At 42.7% G+C, this 20,769-nt stretch overlaps 2 protein-coding genes across 5 annotated transcripts; both read right to left on the reverse strand.

The window, feature by feature from the left end:
• Positions 1-1,235: 1,235 nt before the first annotated feature.
• Positions 1,236-10,919, reverse strand: ypel2b (yippee-like 2b). Of its 3 annotated transcripts, XR_012956178.1 has the most exons (7): positions 10,726-10,919; positions 5,805-5,893; positions 5,263-5,494; positions 4,512-4,555; positions 3,950-4,058; positions 3,535-3,630; positions 1,243-1,369 (listed from the first exon to the last, which is right to left on the reverse strand). XR_012956178.1 is itself a non-coding variant. In XM_076099965.1 (6 exons), exons 2-6 carry the CDS (start codon positions 5,837-5,839, stop codon positions 1,280-1,282), a joined length of 510 nt encoding a protein of 169 aa, XP_075956080.1. In that variant the 5' UTR covers positions 5,840-5,893; positions 10,726-10,919; the 3' UTR covers positions 1,236-1,279. The 3 variants fall into 3 exon arrangements, 2 of the variants coding, with proteins under 2 accessions (XP_075956080.1, XP_075956081.1); XM_076099965.1 differs by lacking the exon at positions 3,535-3,630 and having other exon boundaries at positions 1,236-1,369; XM_076099966.1 differs by lacking the exons at positions 3,535-3,630; positions 5,805-5,893 and having other exon boundaries at positions 1,236-1,369.
• Positions 10,920-11,963: 1,044 nt separating this feature from the next.
• On the reverse strand, positions 11,964-20,630 carry gdpd1 (glycerophosphodiester phosphodiesterase domain containing 1). Of its 2 annotated transcripts, none has more exons than XM_076099964.1 (11): positions 20,500-20,630; positions 19,722-19,871; positions 19,358-19,400; positions 18,934-19,069; positions 18,124-18,169; positions 17,782-17,903; positions 17,452-17,541; positions 17,079-17,212; positions 15,574-15,633; positions 15,165-15,216; positions 11,964-13,431 (listed from the first exon to the last, which is right to left on the reverse strand). In XM_076099964.1, the coding sequence occupies exons 2-11, from the start codon at positions 19,855-19,857 to the stop codon at positions 13,297-13,299; spliced, it is 954 nt and encodes a 317-aa protein (XP_075956079.1). In that variant the 5' UTR covers positions 19,858-19,871; positions 20,500-20,630; the 3' UTR covers positions 11,964-13,296. The 2 variants fall into 2 exon arrangements, with proteins under 2 accessions (XP_075956079.1, XP_075956077.1); XM_076099962.1 differs by having other exon boundaries at positions 20,449-20,618.
• Between the last annotated feature and the right edge of the window lie 139 nt (positions 20,631-20,769).

A 20,769-nucleotide genomic window follows, 5' to 3' on the forward strand; every position in this document is an offset into this window, starting at 1 on the left:
TGTTGATTTCTTATCATTTGCATTTTCTCTCGGCCCATGAGACCATCGTGCTTTGACCATTTGTTTGTCAGTTTCTTCAAATCACACAGTTATTTGCACGATAGCAGGGCTTGTGTTTGTATCTGACCGATCTCTAGCTGCCCCCCCCCCCCCCCAAGCCTGCACAGCCTCATCGACCTCCAACAGCAGAAAGATGCTCACAGTGCTCGCAAACCTTTTGGGAGTCCCAGCCAAAGTTGTTCACCTGAAACACGCTTATGTTGTGTAATTCTGTCTGGCCAAGTAACAAAGGTGGACGCGTCGATGTGTCTGCAGACACCAGACCTACACGGGGGAGGATCAGCGGATCATTTTACACAACTTGTTGTATCACAGGAGGAATAAAACCCAGGGTGAGGGCAAATTCCTGTGAGGTTTTTAGGACAAGCTGGGGGCTGTCTGTCTGTATCGCTTTCACTCTCGGCCCATTCCTGAGCTGCATCACTGGCCAGGCATGGAGTGAGTCCAAGCCAGAAGCCATCAAATCCTTTGCATAACTGGATCGGGATCCTCCCCTCCCCACCACGTTGAGAGAGCGGCCTGGTGGGCGGCAATCCCTTCACCCGCCCTGCCCCACATCCCGACACCCATGTGCTCGGGCCGCCGTGCCTCAGAGCCAGGCTTCATCACTGGCCCAGCTGGCACGGCGGCGATCAGCTGGATTTGCTATAATCATCTTAGGTCATCTGATTCAGGCTGATGACGGAGTGAATGCCCGTCGGCTCTTCAACCGAGGCCAATGAACACCGCCAGGGCAGCCTAACCGCCCTCCTCCTGGCTAAATTTCCACTGAATGACGGGTTTAAACATTATTATTCGGCAAGGTGGAATATTTCACACAATGAAGATGTCTCCTAGCAGTTATAGAGGAGTGTTTGAGGAGCTACCGAATAACGTTTCAGTAAAAAAAACGAGACAATGAGCCATCTCAGTCACCTAGTCCTGCTAGCTGCGTACAGGCCGGCCTGTCTGCCTCTCTGTCAAGCTGGGATGTCTGGGACCTTGACGTATGTGTGTTTGTGTGTGCGTGCATACATCAAGAGTTGTGTTAGGGAGGGATGGGCAGAGAGTTACAGAGGTTAATGGTAAATCAGCCAAACCAAAGTCACACACTCACACGACCCCCCCCTCCCCCCCCTCCCCTTCCATTCAACCATCCATCGAGTCATCCAGCCCCCCCCCCCCCCCCCTCCCCCCCCTCCCTCTCCTCTGTTGCAGTGGTGTCCCGGTTGCTCGTCCCTCAGTCCCAGCCGTTGTCCTTGATCATGTGGGCCAGCTCGATGATGAACTTGCCCTCTTTATACTTCTGACTGCTCTCAAAGGCATGTTCCTGGAGGGTGTGGCAGAGGGCAGGAGGGATTTAATTAAAATGACAGATGGACGGAGAACAATAACATGTCCATGTATTTGACAGAGAGTAGGATAGCTAGCAACAGACACAAGGTGCATTTAAAACGTCCCTGCTCATGACGGCCCTTACAGCTAGATATGAAAACTCTTGACTCAGTCCTGGCCTGTCTCTGCTGCTGGCTCTCTGGAAGCTGGTTATGTAACTGTCAGGCACTAAACACTGCAGAGGAGCCTGCAGAACCAAATCTCTGACCGGGCTGGATCGTCATACCTTAAGCTGGCGGGAATGTGTGTCTCACCGTCGGTAAAACCGAAAGGCCACAGGTTTGAGCCTCGTAACCGCCAACATAGCTGTAGAGTCTGCTCTATTTCGGCAGGCCGAAACATGCATTTCTAATGTTAGGTGTGTAATCCAAAATTCCTCCAACTTCACAGAAGCCTAGCAGCTCCACTTAGTGTTGTTTTTATCAACTGAAATACATCAACAACATAATCAACATTAGTTTTCCTTATACAAACGGTATGTTGACTGCAAATGTCAATCATATGAAAAGCATGAATGCTACAGTCATTAGCCTTTTTGAGATACTTTAAACCCAGGGAAAGTTTTGCTTAGAGTTTTTGTTTTCGTTGATATTTGAAGCCTCAAATTTTCAGAATTGTGTGCATACAATGGAGAAAAACTGTAATCCAGCATTTTTTCCCCCGGGCATGTAGCCAGAGTTTTATTGAAATGAAAATCTTCAAGCACAATGAAGCCAGGTGGCATCCACCAAGGCTACTTGTGTAAGCTTGTAAGTTTCTCCAATGGCTCATACTTTGGTTTATGGCTAAATACCTGCAAAACTAATGACATTCTCATCAAACTCAGCTGTTTTAACTTAGTGTTTGGTGCTAAATAGCGCATATTAGCATGCTAACAAGCTAAACTACGATGGCAAATATTGTAAACATTCTACCTGCTTAACATGAGTATGTTAGCATGCCATGAGAGCATTTTAGCATGATTATGTTAGCATAAAGCAAGGCTGTGTCGAAGTACAGCAGCCTCACAGAGCTGTTAACATTGCTGACTGTCACAATAGCGAATGTTCCTTCTTCTAATACGTGCCTTTATGGGGATTTTTACTAGTGCTGTTCCAGAAGACTTTTACAGGAAGGTGTTGGGAGTGTTTTTAACTAACGGATGTCTCTCATGGCGGTCACTTGATCATGCTCAGCTGCGGTGGCTTCTGCTTGCCAATTTTACCACAGCGTGTTCCAGTTCCACCTCGCATATCCCCAAATTTGGATATTTCTGGCCCCAGTAACTGACAATGATAGCAGCAAGCACTAATCTCAAGCCGCAAGCTTGAAAATACCTTTTTGGAAGCGTTGAGGTCAAGACCAAGAGGTTAAGATACGCTTTTTACTATTATTATCACATCCTTTTAAAAAAACACTGTATTATGGGGATAATTTGAACACAGCTCGTGTTTTGAGTTGCTAATCAATGCCATGCAACTTAAAGAAAATGACAACTTCTGCTTCGTGTCCAACTCCATTAACAACCCTGTGTTGTTGTTCAAAAGCCACACACTCATTTTAGGCCTCTCTTGAAAGCTGGAGTCGGCTGACACAAATGTTCTTTCACTGTGGAGCGTCTGTGTCTTGCTTTGTCTTTGGCTATTTTGGCTCAGCGCTGCAGAGGCACGTTATCAGATTTCTTAATTTAGAAGTGCAGTAGGTCAAGCCTCTCAATAGAACTCTGACGACTGCGGAAAATCAATACTGCTGCAACCGACATTAATGGAGACTCTCCATTAAGTCCTATCTAGTGTCTGTGTGCTTGTGCATGCGTGTGACCTCTGTTTTGTTTCTGCCTTGTGGGGTCCTGACAGGAATAGAAACTACCCAGAAAAGTTTCTACTTTTAAAACTGGTTCGCCAGGTGTTTGTACCAGGCGGCATAAGGAAAACGGATATTTTTAGGCTGGAAGGTTATAGAATCGGTGTTAAGGTTAGACACGTAGCGGTGACAGTTGGATGTTAGGCTGAGAGTGCTGGTCAATGGAGGCTTCTGAGAAGTCCAACAACAAGGACATGGTTTGTGTGTGTGCCAACTCCTTCAGGATACAGTCATGTGCCCTTTAGTGTAAACTCTCACCTCCACGCGGACGGGGTTCACCAGTGACAGCTGCCCATGCACAGCTCCGTTGATACATGAAGACGGCTAACAAGCGTGGATGCTGTTAAGTTCTCCCTGACATGAGACATAAAATACCACCTGTACTAAATACATCCTGCATGTGTATTTTGTAACGCTGTATCACAGCTAAACTAATCAAGTCGCATAAGATAAATAAAGACTTCTCCTTCATATCTCCATCTGTTCTGAGAAATCTATCTCATAGTTAATTCAGCCCACACAGCAGTAACACTGCGTTGACCCCGAGAGAAGAGGAGGTCCAAATATAAGTAGGGTGCAAATAAAATGAGGGTGTGCTATAATAACAACCTCCCAATTTATCGTCCTCTACCCTTGGATGCAGTTTGCGGTGCATCAAAATCGGGACACTTACGTATTTCCAGCCCAGGGTGGTCTTGCAGTTCTCACAGTAGATATCTGCGACAGCGTGCAGGCCTGTGAGCAGAACCCTCTCTTCTGCAGGGCCACAGCCGACGTTCACCCTGAGGGAGGGAGGGAGGGAGAGAGAGAGGGGTGGGGGGAGTTTGTAGAGAGGAAGGAGAGACAAAGAAACAAAAGTTAGAAATTAGTATTGTTCAAGTGGCTCAGTTGCATGTACTGTATGATGTACTCTGAGTGAGTCACTGCCTCACACCCACTCACACAGCGCATACCGATGGGGCGCCAGGCCAGGAAGCATAGATTCAAACAGCCTAATTTTCACACTCAATTTCGGCTGATAATGACTCCGAGGCACAGGCTGGCTCCCTCCACGCCAAGGCTTCAAATACAACACGGCTACTGTGTGAAACAAACAGTGTGCACTTTTTAACCTATTTCAAAACAACAGAGTTAGAACACTGGTCTCCTGCCTTAAGTCCAGCCTGCAGGAGAGTTTTTCGAAACGCATAACGTGAACCAGGTGGGTTGAAATGCAACAAGAGAGGGATACTCACACCGAGTTGAACAGGTAGGCTCTGCCTTGGCTCCCCTGGAACGACTGCAGAGACGAGATGAGACAAAGATGAAAAGGCTGAAACAAGAATGAGCCCTTTCATACAGTGTGGTAACTATGAAATTACATAAGCATGCTGTTATAGTGCCATAATGCCATGAGTCAAATAAGAGAGAGTTTTAGTCTCCTTCTAAAATACCCACATGTTCATTTGAGACAGGCCTTTACTGTAAAAGAAGCTCTTGTATAATAAGATGATGCATAAGTGGCTTTAGTTGCGATGGAGTTATTCCCTTGCAGGCAGTTATTTTGAAAGCTACTATTGAAGGGACACGTTAAACGGGTTTCTATCGCGCAGATGTGTTACGACCGACAGAAGGCCTTTGCTCACAGGTGAGCAGTGTTTTCATTATCACATGTGGAAAAAGTGAGAGTGCATTCATAATCCTCTTCTCTAACCAGTTTATAACATAATCCATCCACAAGCAATAGCGTGGTGGCGGCTGACACAGACGTACAGGTGTTCAACCTGTTTGTTTTCACAATTCCCCAGCCGCTCTGCCTCTTTTTTTAAATCCACAACGCTTGTCGTTTAATGGCTGTTAATCCTCGTCAATTTTGCTCTGTATTATTGACTGCGCTATGAAATTGAAGTTCTGTAATAATTAGCTGCCTGGATGCAAATACTGTCCTCATGGTTTCCAGGAACAGCCACTGTTGGTAAAATGACTCGGGCCACTGGAGCAGCTTACCTTGGAGATGAGCTCGTCGTGGTTGGCCAGGTGAGCTCGGCAGTGGATGCAGCTGTAGGTCCGGTGGCAGCTCGGCAGGTACGCCTGGAAGGTCTTGGAGCGCGTCATTCTGACCATGGGCGGAGTTGGCGGGCGGTGCAAGAAGGGACTGCCAGCCCAGGTCGGCTCACAAGGGAAGCACCGCAACACACAGGTGAGGGCCGTGGTGGGCGGCGGGTTGGGAGGCGAACACCTGCGCACAGGGGAGGATAGAGGAGCGGCTAATGGTTACACGGTTGGGTAACAGCTGCTTCCTTAAACTGATGTTGTAAACTGAGCCACAGGTGTGTAACTGCTCATGGGATTACGGTCTGCTCTGTGTGTTCAGAGAAGTCTCCGACCTGCTCGCGTCTTTGAAACTGTTAAACCTCAAAGAGCTATGATGTGAAGTGATGCATAATTAATGAGCCTGTGTTCCAGGCTGAGACACTACATTACACATTTCAGTTGCAAGCATAAAACACTGAAGAAATTCTACTTTTTTTATGAGATGAGATACAAACATGGTACAGGTACAGGCATCCACCACACAGGACATCGCTTCTTCTAGAGGCCAAATATGAGTCCTAGTTGGTCGAGAGGACAGTTTGGGCTATCGAAGCAGAGACAGACAAAAGAAATCAAGAGGTAACTGTTATCATAATTGCTTAGTTAGTCATTTTTTTCAGCCATGCCGGTGGCATGGCTCTAGGGATGACAATGTCAGTCTGCCGAAATATCTCAACAGCTACTGGATGAATTGCCGTAAAGCTTCGTACAAACATTCATGGTGCCCAGAGGACGAATCCTGACTTGGCGATCCACAAATTTTTCCTCGAGTGCCACCATCGAGACGAAAGTAAAATTTTCCAATGTAGGTATTTGCAGGTATTTTGTTTCAAATCAAATACCTGAAAAACGAATGACATTCCCATCCTCAGCATTACTTTGTGTTTAGTACTGATACGCAAATGTTGGCATGCTAACACGCTAACTAAGATGTTGAACATGGCAAACATTATCCCCGCATGATACACATTAGCATGTTGGTTGTGTGCATGTAAGCATGCTGACGTTTAGCATTTAGCTGAATGCATCGCTGTAAGTACAGCCTCACAGAGGTGCTAGAGTGTCTCAGCCGTTATAGTTCCAGCTTCTCAAATATGACGATTAGCTGCTTTCCTGTATCGTATCATTGTTAGTTGAACACATTTAGGCTTTGGCCTGTTGGTCGGACATTTTTAGATGACAAATTGTACTCTGGTAAAATATGGTGGGCAATTTTATCAAATTTTTGGGGCTTTTATAAACCAAACCATAAATGAATTAACTGATGTGGCAGAACACTGATAATGAAGGCAATCCCAGCTGTAACTTGTTGTCAAACTATTCTGCACTTACTCGGGTCTCTGCAGCCACACTAGAGCCCACACTCAGTGTTTAAGTCTGTGAGGCTGCGGAGATAATCTGCTTAGCGTAGCACAACGACAAGGATCGTGCTCTGCTCACTCCATGATATCCAAATAGACCGAGCCCTTAAAATACTTCTGCTGGTGTGCCCTGGTGACTGACAAGATTACTGAGCTGGCCCGGGAACCCATCCCAGAGGCTCGGGGCCAGGAGTATGTTTTGACTAACTGTACAGGAGGCTGTTAGGGGCCTGTGCTCTTTACCTTGGGCTGCAGATTTCATCTTTATGGTTTTATTGCTTAATGCAACTTTAGTTGCGGTTTCAGCCCTGTAGCTCTGGTACTAAACGCAACATATCAACTGCAAAATCTAATCTCGCTCTACTCCCCAGTGCTACTTTTCATAAAGCTGCGATGAGCCTCATTTAAACAGTATATGCACCTTTTTACTACCTATTTCAACTATTCTTTCTACTTTAAATTACTGCAACAGTAAAATACAAAGACATGAGCATTCTAAATAAATGAAACCAATAACTTGTTATATCGTTCAGAAGACTTTGCCTCCTATAAAATTCTGTAATACCTGGAGTTGTTTCATCACCTTCACAATAGGCCGTCCCATTCTGTCTCCCTTCCTGTCTGTCTTTACTGAGCCATCTGGAAAAACTAACAAAATACTGAATGGGAGCAGGAGGCCTCTGTGACTTCAGAACAAACAAGAGAAGAGAGAGAGAGAGAGGCCTCTTTACTTTACCGCCCTGCAATATGATTGTTGTTGGTGTCGGAGGCTGATGAAGGCTCCAGTGCTGATGGGAAGGACCGGGGGATATGAATAAATAAGGCAGTGAGATGTGCCCTTGTTTTCTCTCCTCTGACACGATGCCAGCGGCGTGGGATAGGGGCACAAAGACACGCTCAGTACAGTTGTCGGAGTGACCCCTGACACACACACACACACACACACTGGTGTTTAACCCAAAGCGTGTTTCATCCTCTCGGTCATTTCAGGACTGAGGAGAAGGAAGAAGTTTACGTAGGATCCAGTCCTCTGAGATCAGTTCACAATATTGAGAACTGCCCTACAAAACTGACACATTGACAATTTACTGACATCATTTCAGACTTTTGTCACTTGATTATTTTAAATATTTGGCTGCTGTGGAACTTGGAGCTGATATGATTAGTGGATTGATTGATTAGTCAGTCTTTTAGGACAGTAAACTGAATATATTTGAGTTATAGACGGCTGGTCAGACAAAACAAGCAATTTGAAATTCAACAAATCAAGACAATCACTTACATTTGCACAAAGCTGCCTGATTTATATATTAGTAATTAGTCTTAAGTATTGTAGCTAATCTAGGAATTTAAGCTTCTAATTTAATTATAATTAATCTAATTTCTTCATTTAAGCCTCTACCCCTGCATTTGCAACAAGTCACACAGGATAAATGTAGCGGCTAGATTACTAAAATGTTATGTATAGACGAGAACCTGTCGGCGACAGCTGAGAGGCGAGATGTTTACTCAAACCATCGGCTCTGGAAAAATCGGTGCTGGATTAAAGTGGTGCACGTGTTGCACATCTTCTTGTAGGTCATACATAATCCATGTGGGGTTCTCTCGGTGTATTATCTCTGAAGAATCACTTCATTACAGCCATAACAACAAGTGGGCCAGTGCATGTTGATGGCTTTGGATGAAAACAGCTGATACCTCTCACACACTTTATTAAAAATACATTGTCATATAGTCGCTGCGTGATGCACTGTTTTGATAATCGGGGGGGGGAAAGCAGGTAAAAGGCTTTTACCACATTAAACAGATGAAACTATCCTGGATCTGAACAAGGCTGCACTATGATGCTGTTTGACATTTCAAAACATTTAGTCACTCGTGTTGGTGGGTGGACGTGCTTGAAACTAATTTTGCTATTCAACATGGTTTGTGGGAACAAGGGTGCTGACTCGCTGTAATACGCTGACGCAAAGAGCCGATCGGGGCTGCTTTGCACTAAAAAACAAACCCAGTTTGACAGAATAACAAATTGCATAAATGATCAGATGACTAGAGGAACTGGGTTACAGCGATTCAGACGGGCTCCAACAGCAGGAAAGTTTAGCAAAACTGTCTGTATAACCTGTTTGTATGTGTTTGTCCATCTTTTATAATTTTTCAGTCTGCCTCTATGCCTCTCGGCCTGCTTGTATATTTATTTTTTCTGCCGTCCCTCTGTCCATTCATCAGTTCTGCCGCGGGTCGTTTGAGGTCACCGAGCTGTCCATTCTGGTCATTTCTGGGTGTCATCACAAAAGGCTACGCGCCACGAGTCTCAACAGCCAAAAGGGCCCTTGTATCCCAACAAAAAAACCTTTGTTATGTAACGCACTGATGCTGCCGCTGCTGATGCTGCTTCTGACAATGATCGAGAGCAGGAGAACGACAGAGATACAGGAGGGGGGGGACAAGGAGGGAATTAAACGAATGGGGAGAGGACGAGGGAAGAAGCAGCGTGTGTCCCTTCAGTAATGGATGAGTTGTGTTCGCCCCACGCTGCTGCCCACAAGCTGCACCGACACGATTTCTGTACTTACTTTCTTCCTGCTCTCCATTCAGTCTTACGCCGAGGCCAACAGCAGCATGACATCACTGACTAGAGGAGGAAAAACTCCTCTCTGCCCCCCCCCCCAACCATATTAAATCTCACCGATGAAGCGATGCATCCCAGGTGTATGTGTCTGGTTACTGTTGCTATGGCTGATCTTTACTCACATTCTTCTGTCTGTCTCTATTTTGTAGCGTCTTCTCAGGTACTTTAGACACTCGTACTTGTGTATTTCCTTGCAGAGTTTGTCCAAGAGAAACTCTTTAAATGCCAATTTTCTGGTTTGTTCGTAAATATAATTCCTGTTGAATTTCTGTGTGAGGCTATCGGATGATAAACTGTGAAAGCAGTGATTAATTAAAGGTGACAAAAAAACAAAGTGAATGATGGGATAGAGTGACTCAGACCTGTCCAAGCGTTGGCACAACACATTGTACATATGTTTATGTTCATGTCTATAAGTCCTCTCTGTGAAGGATTACTTTACAAGGCCTGCAACGCTCTGATATTGATCATGACTCCTCACATGATCAATAACTATCTGCATGCAGGCTTTGCAGTAAAAAATAGATCAGTGCAAAGGTTGCAACTTAATAACAGTGTCTTTTCTTAAACTGTCTCACATGGACTTTATTTAGTACATGTTTTTTTTAGGGGTGGGATGAAGCATTTCCACCTGCTGGCCTAACTGTCATTGACTTGTATGGCATGGCTGATGTCACGTGGGCTAACCATCAATAAATACACAAACCATGAAGGCTTACACACTGTGTGTGTGCTTATTGAATCAGGTCATAAGCAGTGGCGCACTTCATCTGGGGCAGAACTTCAGCCACCACACGCAGCACAGATGGCGGGGATGCCTCAGCTCAGCAATGCTGAAAACACACACGCACGCTTGCGCACACACATCACCCACTCTGAAAAGCTCTAACATCTGCAATGACTTTTGCAGATCGATGATAACCAGGTGATTGTCGTCAGAGTTTATGATCACAATGTGCGTATTACACGATAACCCGCATTGATCACCGTTGACGTGCACCATCACGACCAAGCGCGCGCACGGGGATGATGGCGCATACGTTCAGGACTGCCACCACAAACAGCATGTGACCGTAATAATAACCACTAGATACTGTAGCTTCACTGCAGAGTAGACCTCATCATCCAATTCACGAAGAAAACATCAGCCCAGGCCATAGACTGTGTATAAGAAGGTCCAGGCATGATAACTACACATGACGGCCATGTAATACATGTTGTTGGCAGTATACAAGCTATAAACTTGTGTTGTTATTGTGATATTACAGCACGTGTGGTTGCATGTTAAAAGTTGTCTCCGTTAAAAAGTAGGCTATTGGATGGGCTGTGTGCATAACAACAAACGCACCACACTGAAAAATAACGCAGAGGGAATTATTTTACCTTTGAAGGGAAGAAAAACGGTTCTCCGCGTAGCTTAGAAAATGTCGCACCTCCTCGTTTTCCTCGTGGCAGTGCCAATCCTAAACCCCCTTTCGCATTCCTTTCCCAGGCAAATTTCCTCTTCTCTCCCGGCCCTGACAAGTCCTGCAGAGACGCAATGTTTTGACGCGCAATGATGCCCAGCAGAGTTTAGAAGAGGCAACTAGAAGAGAGTGATGAAACGGCCAGCCGGAGCGAGAGGGTTCCCTCCAACCAACTTCCGTGTTCGCACAACAACCGTTATTCGGGTAGGATGGCTTATTTTCTTCGGTTTCTGTCCAGTGTCTGGGTTTTGTATGTTTTATTGAGACGTTTAGCAACGTGATTAGTGGTCTGTTACTTATACTGTTGTGATACGTTGCTAATATTGTATTTAAAAACAGTGTCGTGCTTAATCAGTATGAATGTCACAGTTGTCTACCTTTACCAATTGTTGCCTACTGGATGAATACATGCTGTAAAATTATGTAAACATGTATTTGCAATATGTTTTTGTTTTTTCAGTTTTGACAGTTATCCCAGAAGTTAGCTAGCTAAACAAGACAGTTAGGCCTATTATAACAACTGGGCCTACCTCCAAGAAAAATTTAAATTCCTTACGGTTGCTGACCATCACAATACAGCTTTTCAATGAAATTAAACGGTGTGGAGCACTTCAATTGGTAACTTTAACACAGTAAAAACAACTTAATTGTTAACACGACAGCTCAATAGCAGACATTCCGGAGGACGGGAGCTATCTTGACGGCTGAGTTGACTGATCTTTGGCAAAAAATCTCACTGGCCGTTGACTTGATGAGTAATTGACAGCTGTATCAGCCAATCAGCAAGCTGATAGGGCATAGCAACACTAAGCTTATTGGTCGAGGGAGGAAGCTAGTGACAAATTATATTACTGGAATTTTTTAAAACTAAATTCTCCATGAATGTACACTAGTACATTACTGTAGTTGTATTAATCAAGCAGGGGGAAGAGCAGATAGACCTCACTATCTGTTTGGATGTTTTTATCATGGAAGGTTTATTCCCGCTACAGGGAAAACATCTTAAATCCTTAGTCTACAGCGCCATCTCCTGTCAGTCTATGGTTACCAACTATTTATCCATATACATTGTCATTGTTGCAGTATTTTTTTATGTTTATTGACAGATAAAAATTGACTTTTTCAATAATCTTATTAAATCAAACGGCATACTCCTTGTAAAGGAAAAGGCATTTTAATTGGCTCCGTCAAAGATTAACAAATATATAAATGTAGGCATGCAACACAAACGCACACCGAGTACAGCACAGATAATGGCATCAAAAATATTCACTAATTCTCGATCTGTAATATGATTGGTAGATCACAATGATTTTGGATGTACAGGTGTTCTCAAAACAAAATATCAGACGAATGACTCGCCCAAAATGCCCAACAACAAACAAAAGAAAATCAAACAGCAACACTGTTTCACCTGTAAAACACCGAACATTCAACCAACACTACATTCATCATTGACCCTCAATGTCACAAGTCTGGATAACAGAACATCAGTGGTATGCATCAACATGTATCAACGTTTTTACTTTTTAAAGCCCATACATTAAAAATGATCATGTCTTAAATACGAAGTTTCATTCTGTTTACGATCGCAGAACACAGTAGAAAACGGTACGACTCATTAGTATGACATGAAAAAGGTTAATTTTGTGCAAAGTTTCTCTCTTAGATTCATTAATGGATAAACTCAGTCAGTTTCAGTAATTTCACTTGATTCAGAGGAACATGTAGAGACTAACCAACTAACCGTAAACATACAACAGTGTCTTTAAAAAAACACCATTTCAAAACAGTGTTTGTTTTTTGTATTTACAGACAACTCCACAGTTTGAATTGTCGATATGGAGCAGTGACACAACTCTCCTCAGTCCTCACTCTGCTCCTTTGAAACTCGATGTAGCCGAGGACTTGTGTCTGCACGCTGTTATTTATGACATAGCAATGTTTTATATGTTCTAGCACAAAAAAAAATCTCTATAGTGTATTATTGCTTATATATGTTTTCAATTTAAAAGACAATCTATTATGAAATTCAAGGCTGCTATTTCAAAGGCAATTTTGTCCCATTTTATAGATATAAATAGAAGTGCTACATTTGAAATACAGAGCATTAATAAAGCACCAAACAACTATTTTCTATGTAAAGAAATAGTCTGGTAGTAATGGCGTCCTGAGCAGAAAATAAAGTCCTCTCCCTCCATGTGTGTTGTAGCCGAGCTTCTCTGTGCTTTGTTTACTTAGCCGGTCCTGCCGCACGTGCACTTATCAAAGTACCCAGACGTCGTGAGAGCCATGTGGCTCCATCTATCCCTCAATAGATACGCTCTGAATTTTGAGTTTACCACCTTATTGAAAAGATTGTGTGGTTACATACTGAACTCTCACACTGTCATGTGTGCAACAAAGAACCTGTGTGTGTGTCCTTTAAGAGTATTCTATGTGAGTGAAAGTACAGAGGTTTTTGGTTGTGCAGGTAGATTTTGGCAGGTCACTGGGGCTTAGGAATACCATTCCTGTCCAAGAAGACTTTCAGCCTGGAGGGGAAATCTGTCATAACTCCTGTGGCTCCTAAGTCAAATGCCCTCTGGAAGTCCTCCTCGTCGTTCAGAACCCAGATGTACACCTAAAGCCAGAAGCAGGACTCGGTTAAAAACACACTCATCACACAGCGAAGGTTAAGGAATGCGTCTGTACTCTAAGAGCAGTGTTTGCAGCCACTCTAGCCTATTCGTGAACCTGCAGGAAGCCTGGACATTTCCCAGTAACTGCTCTTAACTACAAGCATAACACTGCAACAACTTCCACAAACGGCTATCGGCAGACGAGCTCTTTTCTTTCCTCTGGAAAGTTTTGTAGTTATTCTTGGACGAAAAGACAATACAGGGAAAGTTAATATTGACACAATTCTGAATATGTCCCTAGTTGGTCTTAACTATGCACATGTCAACACTGCAACACTGTAAGAAATCCTCCTAAAACGTCTGGAGCTCACTGAGAGAAACACTATGATAAATTGACTTAATAGTGGCCAATGCTCATTATTATTCCTACACAATTCGCATCCTCTACATAGTCAATCATCCACATTTATATATATATATTTTTTTTCTCTTTTATGAGGAATACTCTAGAACAGGGGTGTCCAAACTTTGTAACTCTAAGTTAAATCAGCTATAATCACTATTCTAAAATGATTAGTGACTCGTCTAAAACATTTAAAAAAGGAATAACTTCAATAGAATCATTCTATACAATGTAGCTTCTTTACATTCTATTAGAATGTAAAGAAGCTACATTCTGATACAATGTAACTTATTTACATTCTATTAGAATGTAAAGAAGTTACATTGTTGCCTTTTCTTTTCTTCTATACATACATTGTTATTTAATCATTTTATTTTCAATGACAGCAAATAGCAAATGTAACCAAATGTAAGCATTCATGTGTGAACACAACAACTATTCTGCCTTTCTTTCACATCTTGAAAGTCAGATAACACAAAGAACAAGCCATCTAAAAGCTAATTACATAGAAACTGATCAATATTCTCACCTCAAGACAATCTTAAATATGACTTAGTGAGGGTAATGAAAAGTTGTCTCACATTTAAGTTCAACACACATGAAACAGGCTAACGAAACAAATCAAGTTGTCTCTTAGTATCTGATGATAGCTCTTCAGTGTTACGAGCCAGGCAAACATTAGCAAACTCGGTCTTCTTCTCGGGGCAATTATGTTTTCTGCTATTTTCATAACACAGTCTTTGATCAACTTTGTCATGTTTGTCATGTTTAGCAGTTACCATGGCCACTTGGTAGCTTACTTTGATGATGTTTTCATGTGAAAAGGACCGCTGCTGTGAGGCCAAGTTATCTTGGAGTTGCTTCACTTTTCTAGCTCTGTCGCTGTGATAGCTTGTTGTAGCATTAGCATGTTTGGTCTCGTAGTGTCTCTTTACATTATATTCCTTAAACAAGGCAACAGTCTCATGACTAATTAGGCAGACACAGTTGTTTCGGTTTTCAGTGAAACAAATATTGCGATCTCCACCTCTCCTGGAAGCGGCGGCCCTCGTTATCGACTTTCCTTTTTTTTTACTTGCCGTAACATGACAGGTCAAGGGTCAGAGCCAATTTCAAACAGCCAGACAGTTACAGAGTGGTGCTGCCACCATGAGATAAAAAGAGGAATTGCATGTTGAATTTGTATGATTTATTCATTCCGTTTTGACTGTGCTGGCGGGCCATAAATAATGCATTTTAAGACAGAAGGTGCGGGCCATATAAAATCTGACCTCGGGCCGTGATTGGCCCGCGGGCCGGACTTTGGACATGCCTGCTCTAGAAGCTACATACCTGTATTCCCCTGGCAGTTAAATGATCAAACAGAGCTTTCCTCATCAGCAAACTGCAAGAGAGGAAAAAAAAAATACTCTTCTTTTGGGAAAACTGTAAGTATATCAAAGCTAGAGAGGTTTAGTTGCACAATTGTAAAGGTTTTGCATTGATCCTTGTCACACAGTCATGTATGTGTGTATTATTTTGTCATGAGTTATCAGAATTCTCCCCAATGTCACAAATATAGTGTTCAAGAGAGAGACATAGTCACGAATACAGACATGCAAGGAGAGTGAATGAAAAAGCAGAGATATAAAGTATGCAGATTTAAAGTGTGAAATACAAACACCCATAGATTCAGCAGCTCTGACATTATAATAAAAGAGGACAGAGGGGTTTCAAATACTCAGACAAATTGGTGACTTACGTGTCTGCCAGCCAGGCGATGATCCGCTGACTCCTTGTTAATCTGTTGGGATCCTTTACTCTGCAAGATCACACAGAAGAAAGTGTCGGGGAGTTACATTGTGTTGTATAAAGCTAGTATTTATTGCTACATAAATACTGTAGTGGCCTTTACAGAAGAACACATGAAGAACAAACTATTCCTTACAAAATATTCTAAGTGCAAGACCCAGGGACCTGACAGAATGAAAGATTAAGCGAAATTAGATTTGAGGTTTTAGTTGGTTTGTATCTTTTATAATTGAAATGTGCTTATAGTTTATGGCTCACTAGTACAAGCACAAATAACACTGCTGGTTTCACTGTCATCATACCTGGAATGATGCCTCTCACATTTTAATTTCTACAATCCAGCTTCTATTCACCACCTCACCATCTGCGTCGCTAATTTCCCCGTGTCTCCAAAATGTTCGTACGCACGGGTCAGAGTCTCCGTACAGGTGAGCACGTTCTCCCGTCAAGTTTGTTTTTATAGATCGCAACGTTTGCGTGGGAAGCGGCGTGCGCCTCTTTCAGACCTGTTTTGTGCGTACGCAACAGTTATAAATGAGACCTCAGAGCTCTCAGCCTTCCTCAGCAGATGGAGTTGGCGCATATATGAAACTTTAAGGTCATGTGGTAACCCCCCCCCCCATCTCAGTTCAGGGTTTGTCCTTGGTGTCTGGTGTGAGGATGTCTATTTGCAGATGAAGGACACAATGTGGCTGAAAGGTCACAAAATGTCCAAGTAAATAGACCTTGAGCTCATTTTATTTGTGTCAAACAGCTGTTTCTGGCGTCCATAATGGATCCTTACCTCAACGCTACAAATTGAGAACTATGAGCTGGAAAAATGTTTCCAATGTCAAGTTAACCTTTTTAAGTAAGATTTTAAACTAGTGAGTTGTGCTAGTATGTGTGTACAAGTTTATTTTATATCCAACTATAGCTGCTCAAAGTACTTTGGCCAGCGCTGTCGGTTAAGAAGTAATTTTGTTCCTGTTAATGTTTTAGAGTTTGGGGCAGAATTATAGTTTGATCTTCTTAAACTCTGTCGTATAGAGAACATTTTGGAATTGGCTACCCCTGTGAACTCAACCTACCGACCTCCTGCTATCAAATGCTGTGTACTTGTATACTGATCCCCTCTGGTAGAGTGTAGTGTTACTGTTGTATCCTACTCACAAACGAGGAACTGTATCTATGTTGTGGACCTCTCCCAGAATTATTATTTTTTTTATATATAAGTGCATGTCTTTTTTAATTTCATTCCGGCTTTTTTGTGTGTGTGTGTGTGTGTGTGTGTGTGTGTGTGTGTGTGTGTGTGTGTGTGTGTGTGTGTGTGTGTGTGTGTGTGTGTGTGTGTGTGTGTGTGTGTGTGTGTGTGTGTGTGTGTGTGTGTGTGTGTGTGTGTGTGTGTGTGTGTGTGTGTGTGTGTGTGTGTGTGTGTGTGTGTGTGTGTGTGTGTGTGTGTGTGTGTGTGTGTACTTGGTGATAATAGAGGGCATGGGGATCTCCAGAAACTGCTCCTTGAGGGGAACGAAAGGCAGAAGGCCGGTGTAGAAGAGGCCTAACAGCTGCAAGACTCTGGGAAGGCTGAACATCACTGGAATACGCGGGTTCTGCAAAAAAACAACAACTATGAGTTATGGTCAATTCCCTAAAATTCAGTCACTACTGGTGATAAGTGATGTTTAAAATGTACAGTGAAACACCTACAGTCTATAACCGACTCAGTAGTTGTATTGTAAAGAGCACCGAAATAATATTATTACTGGTAGAAGTGTTTTTGAAGGAAGATTGTCTCCCTGAAATGACTGTACTGAAGGTAAAGTGAACTTTGCATTTAATGTAAATGTACCTCTTTGTAACACTTCTTTACAATCTTGTTGCTGGCGTTGCCCCAGACCGTCAGATGCTCTCTGTCGTACTTAACCACCAGCTCAGAGACCTGCAAAGTAAGTTTCAGCGTCAGCAACTTTAGATATACGATGACGTAATCGTTATTGATTCTTCTTTCAGGACGAAAAAATACAGCAAAGATTCTGTGAATAGCAATAGCTGTTTAATAAACAAGGCATGGAAAAATGGCAAACTAAAAGAAAGATTGATTAAAAACAGGACAGCTGTTTTATACGAGGGATAAGTACCAAAAGAAATAAATAGGACACACACACACACACACACACACCTTCTTGATGAGCATGTCGTTGTTAACCTTGATGTCAATGTTGACGGGGGTATTGGGAAATGCATCAAAAACGTCCCTGAGAAGAGGGATGCGTTTGTCCTCTCCCCCCTCACAGAAACACTCTGCACAGACGAGGACAAGTGTTTTCATCACTTCAACCGTGTTCAACAGTTATCCATCATAAGTAAACTAAGATAATAAGTTAATTAATCCATTTTTACTGGTGAATTGGCAAACCTCAAATAAACATGTTTATTGATGACTGAAGTTGCGGATATGCAGCTGTATGTGGGTTGTGTGCTAGCCTTGTAATTACACCAGTCATTGATATGTGATACTCACCTCTCCGAAAGGATACACCCAGCTTGCGGAGGTATGGAGGGAGCTCCTGCCAAGAGCACACAATGGTTAACATACAAGAAATGCAGCGTATAGCCAGTCTGTATGGTCAGGTCCTATCTAGAGGTGGGGTCATGACACATTTATCTCGGTCAATATGAAAAGAAAGAGGAAGGCAAGGACACGTCAAAGCATGAGTCACGTAAAGTTATCTGTGCTTCCTTTGTTCTACAAGGCCAAAGAGCAATGAAGCTGTGAACCCAATCTTCAGGTACACAAGTATAACTATGGCGTCAAATTACGTAAGGCCTCTCCAAGAAAACCGAGATCTCTGTTTCAAAATCCATTAGACGTGTGGGCCGTCAAAGATGTGTAACACCGAACATAGCGGAAATCCTGGGTGATCAGCAATAATCCGCTGACTCACCAAGCATTTCTGCTAGATCGGATTATTTTAATCAGGTAAAAGTTCGTCACGTGACATATCGGGTGACTTGGTGTGGACCTTGCACATGATCCATCGATGCTGTTAAGTCATTCACAGAAGTCTCGACACAAAGACAACTGTTTGATTTTTTTTTTTTTACTCAAATATTTGTGGACCTCTTGGCCTCTGTTGTCTATTACATGCCAAGCTCATAGAAAAACAGCTTTTTCCATGTTTTAATAATGTCAGAATCACAATTATTAACATTTTCATTTTTGTAGTTTGCCTACTAAATCAAAAGGAACAGAGAGGTTATAAATTAGTAAAGTGTAGTTATTTCTCTGTCGGTTATAGAACTTAGGGGATATTGCGGAGAAGTAACTCACAGTGTAGCACATGTTGGAGATGTGGGCGTTGATGCCAGAGGCCCTCTGCAAGCTGGCATCATGTGACACCACTACCTCTTCATCTTTCGTCAGGTGGCAGTCCAACTCCAGCATGTCTGTGCCAACATCCACGGCGCTGCATGGACCAACACACAGTAAACATAATGTAGTTATCACTCCATATTATCACGTACACGTTCAATAAAACCAAAGAGCAGTTCAACCTCCCAATCCATTAACGAATCGATCGGAAACAACCGCAGCAGCTTATCATCTGAGGCTTTGACGTGAACCATTATCTCGAGACAAAACAGACAGTGGTCACAAACAAAGCTCAGATGACACAAACTAACCACAATCACATGCACAAGCACCAGTTATGCAAAGAAAGAACTTTGTCATTGTGAATAAGGTTTATTCTCACTGCTTGAAAGCTGCCATGGTGTTTTCCAGGTTTTCACCGGCTCCTGCAATGAAAGAAGTAAAAACACTCAGCGTGGTACAGTGTTTTCTGTGCGTTAGCATTCCACAGTAAAACCTGTCTGATTGAAGCACAGTAATAAATACATCGCATTATAACCAACGTGTAGCCGCTGACAGTTGAATGGGCACAGACATGAGCATGAGGCTCAAGATGGAAATTAAACATCTTCATATACAAAATCACTTCCTGAAAAATAAGTTTTGTGAGGAACTGGCGATATATTTGCCATGCACCAATTTTATTTTAAGGGCATTTTGAGAACATGATCAATGCTGAAATCAGAGTGAGTGTCACACAGACTCACCTCCGCGATGGGAAATGTGCCTGCTGCAAAAAGTCTCTTGCTTCTTCCGGTGCAATAGATTTGGGCATTTTAGCAGCAGGGCAGAGGTGAGCACGTAGCCCGTTACCGTCGACAGGACGTACACAGCAGCACACATCTCCTATCGGTCGTCTGCAAACACAACACACTCAAAGTCAATGTCTACAGTTTTAATACACTCACTTTTCCCCCAATTAAATAACATACCAAACATGAGAACTTATCAAAGTTAAGTGTTAAGGCTGTTAACCTGACCAACAGCCAAAGGTATTGCATTTATATTGATTTATATCAGAGAACTGTACCTATAATAATTCATACTTTACAAAATTATGGAACATTATTCACCAATTATCAAAATTACAATAACTGATTTGTGTCAACAAAGCAGATATGCTCTTTGTGAGATGCAGGACTAGTTTGCACCTCTCAAGTATTAGATAACATATTTCATATTTAAAATATTTACATTTCAGCTTTTCTTGTCACTGTGTCTCTTTGTTATTGTGACACTTTGAGCTTCCTTTGTTGGAGAAATTATTTAAGTTAAAATAATATATTGACTACATAACATAAAGGACATTCTTTCTCAATACACAGTCGCAACAACAGGTTAACTTTCAAAAACCAGTTTTACTGACGATAGCGTTCTCGCTAAGTGTGGCTAACGTTAGCTGAGCTGGGCTCGAGCTCACAAGATTAATCTTACCTTTTTCATCAAGTTATATTGGTTTCCTTTTCTTTCTTTGTGTTGACTCACCTGAGTAAAAAACAGTGTGAGTAAGCTGGTGTGTATGAGGATAAACGGATCACCCTCGCCTCTCTCTCCTACGCCACAGCTGTCTGTCAAAACATTCACTGGCCGCTGTCACCTGCGAGCGCATGCGCAAGACTGTGCTCCCTCAAAGGGGGCAAACACGATGTCACTTCCGCCCGAATATTTCAGAAGAAAGGCGGCATTTCGACAAATGTTTTCTACCGAATCAAATACTACCGTTTGTTTTTCCATAAACTAGTGTGTCTGATGATA

Source organism: Anarhichas minor, unplaced genomic scaffold (genome assembly GCF_050575085.1).
Source record: "Anarhichas minor isolate MPS153535 unplaced genomic scaffold, ASM5057508v1 ptg000026l, whole genome shotgun sequence".
Classification (NCBI taxonomy): Eukaryota; Metazoa; Chordata; class Actinopteri; order Perciformes; family Anarhichadidae; genus Anarhichas; species Anarhichas minor.

Bases quoted from the DNA above. Each gene is read 5' to 3' on its own strand.
- ypel2b (XM_076099965.1), bottom strand. From the start codon at position 5,839: ATGTCCTGTGTGGTGGATGCCTGTACCTGTACCAT. The intron at 5,495-5,804 runs GTTTGTATCTCA...CCCTGTGCGCAG, and splicing joins GATGCCTGTACCTGTACCAT to GTGTTCGCCTCCCAACCCGC. The intron at 1,370-3,949 runs GTAAGTGTCCCG...CACACCCTCCAG, and splicing joins CCACCCTGGGCTGGAAATAC to GAACATGCCTTTGAGAGCAG.
- gdpd1 (XM_076099964.1), bottom strand. From the start codon at position 19,857: ATGTGTGCTGCTGTGTACGTCCTGTCGACGGTAACGGGCTACGTGCTC. The intron at 19,401-19,721 runs GTGAGTCTGTGT...CTTTCATTGCAG, and splicing joins GCACATTTCCCATCGCGGAG to GAGCCGGTGAAAACCTGGAA. The intron at 15,634-17,078 runs GTACACACACAC...GTGATCTTGCAG, and splicing joins ATGCCCTCTATTATCACCAA to AGTAAAGGATCCCAACAGAT.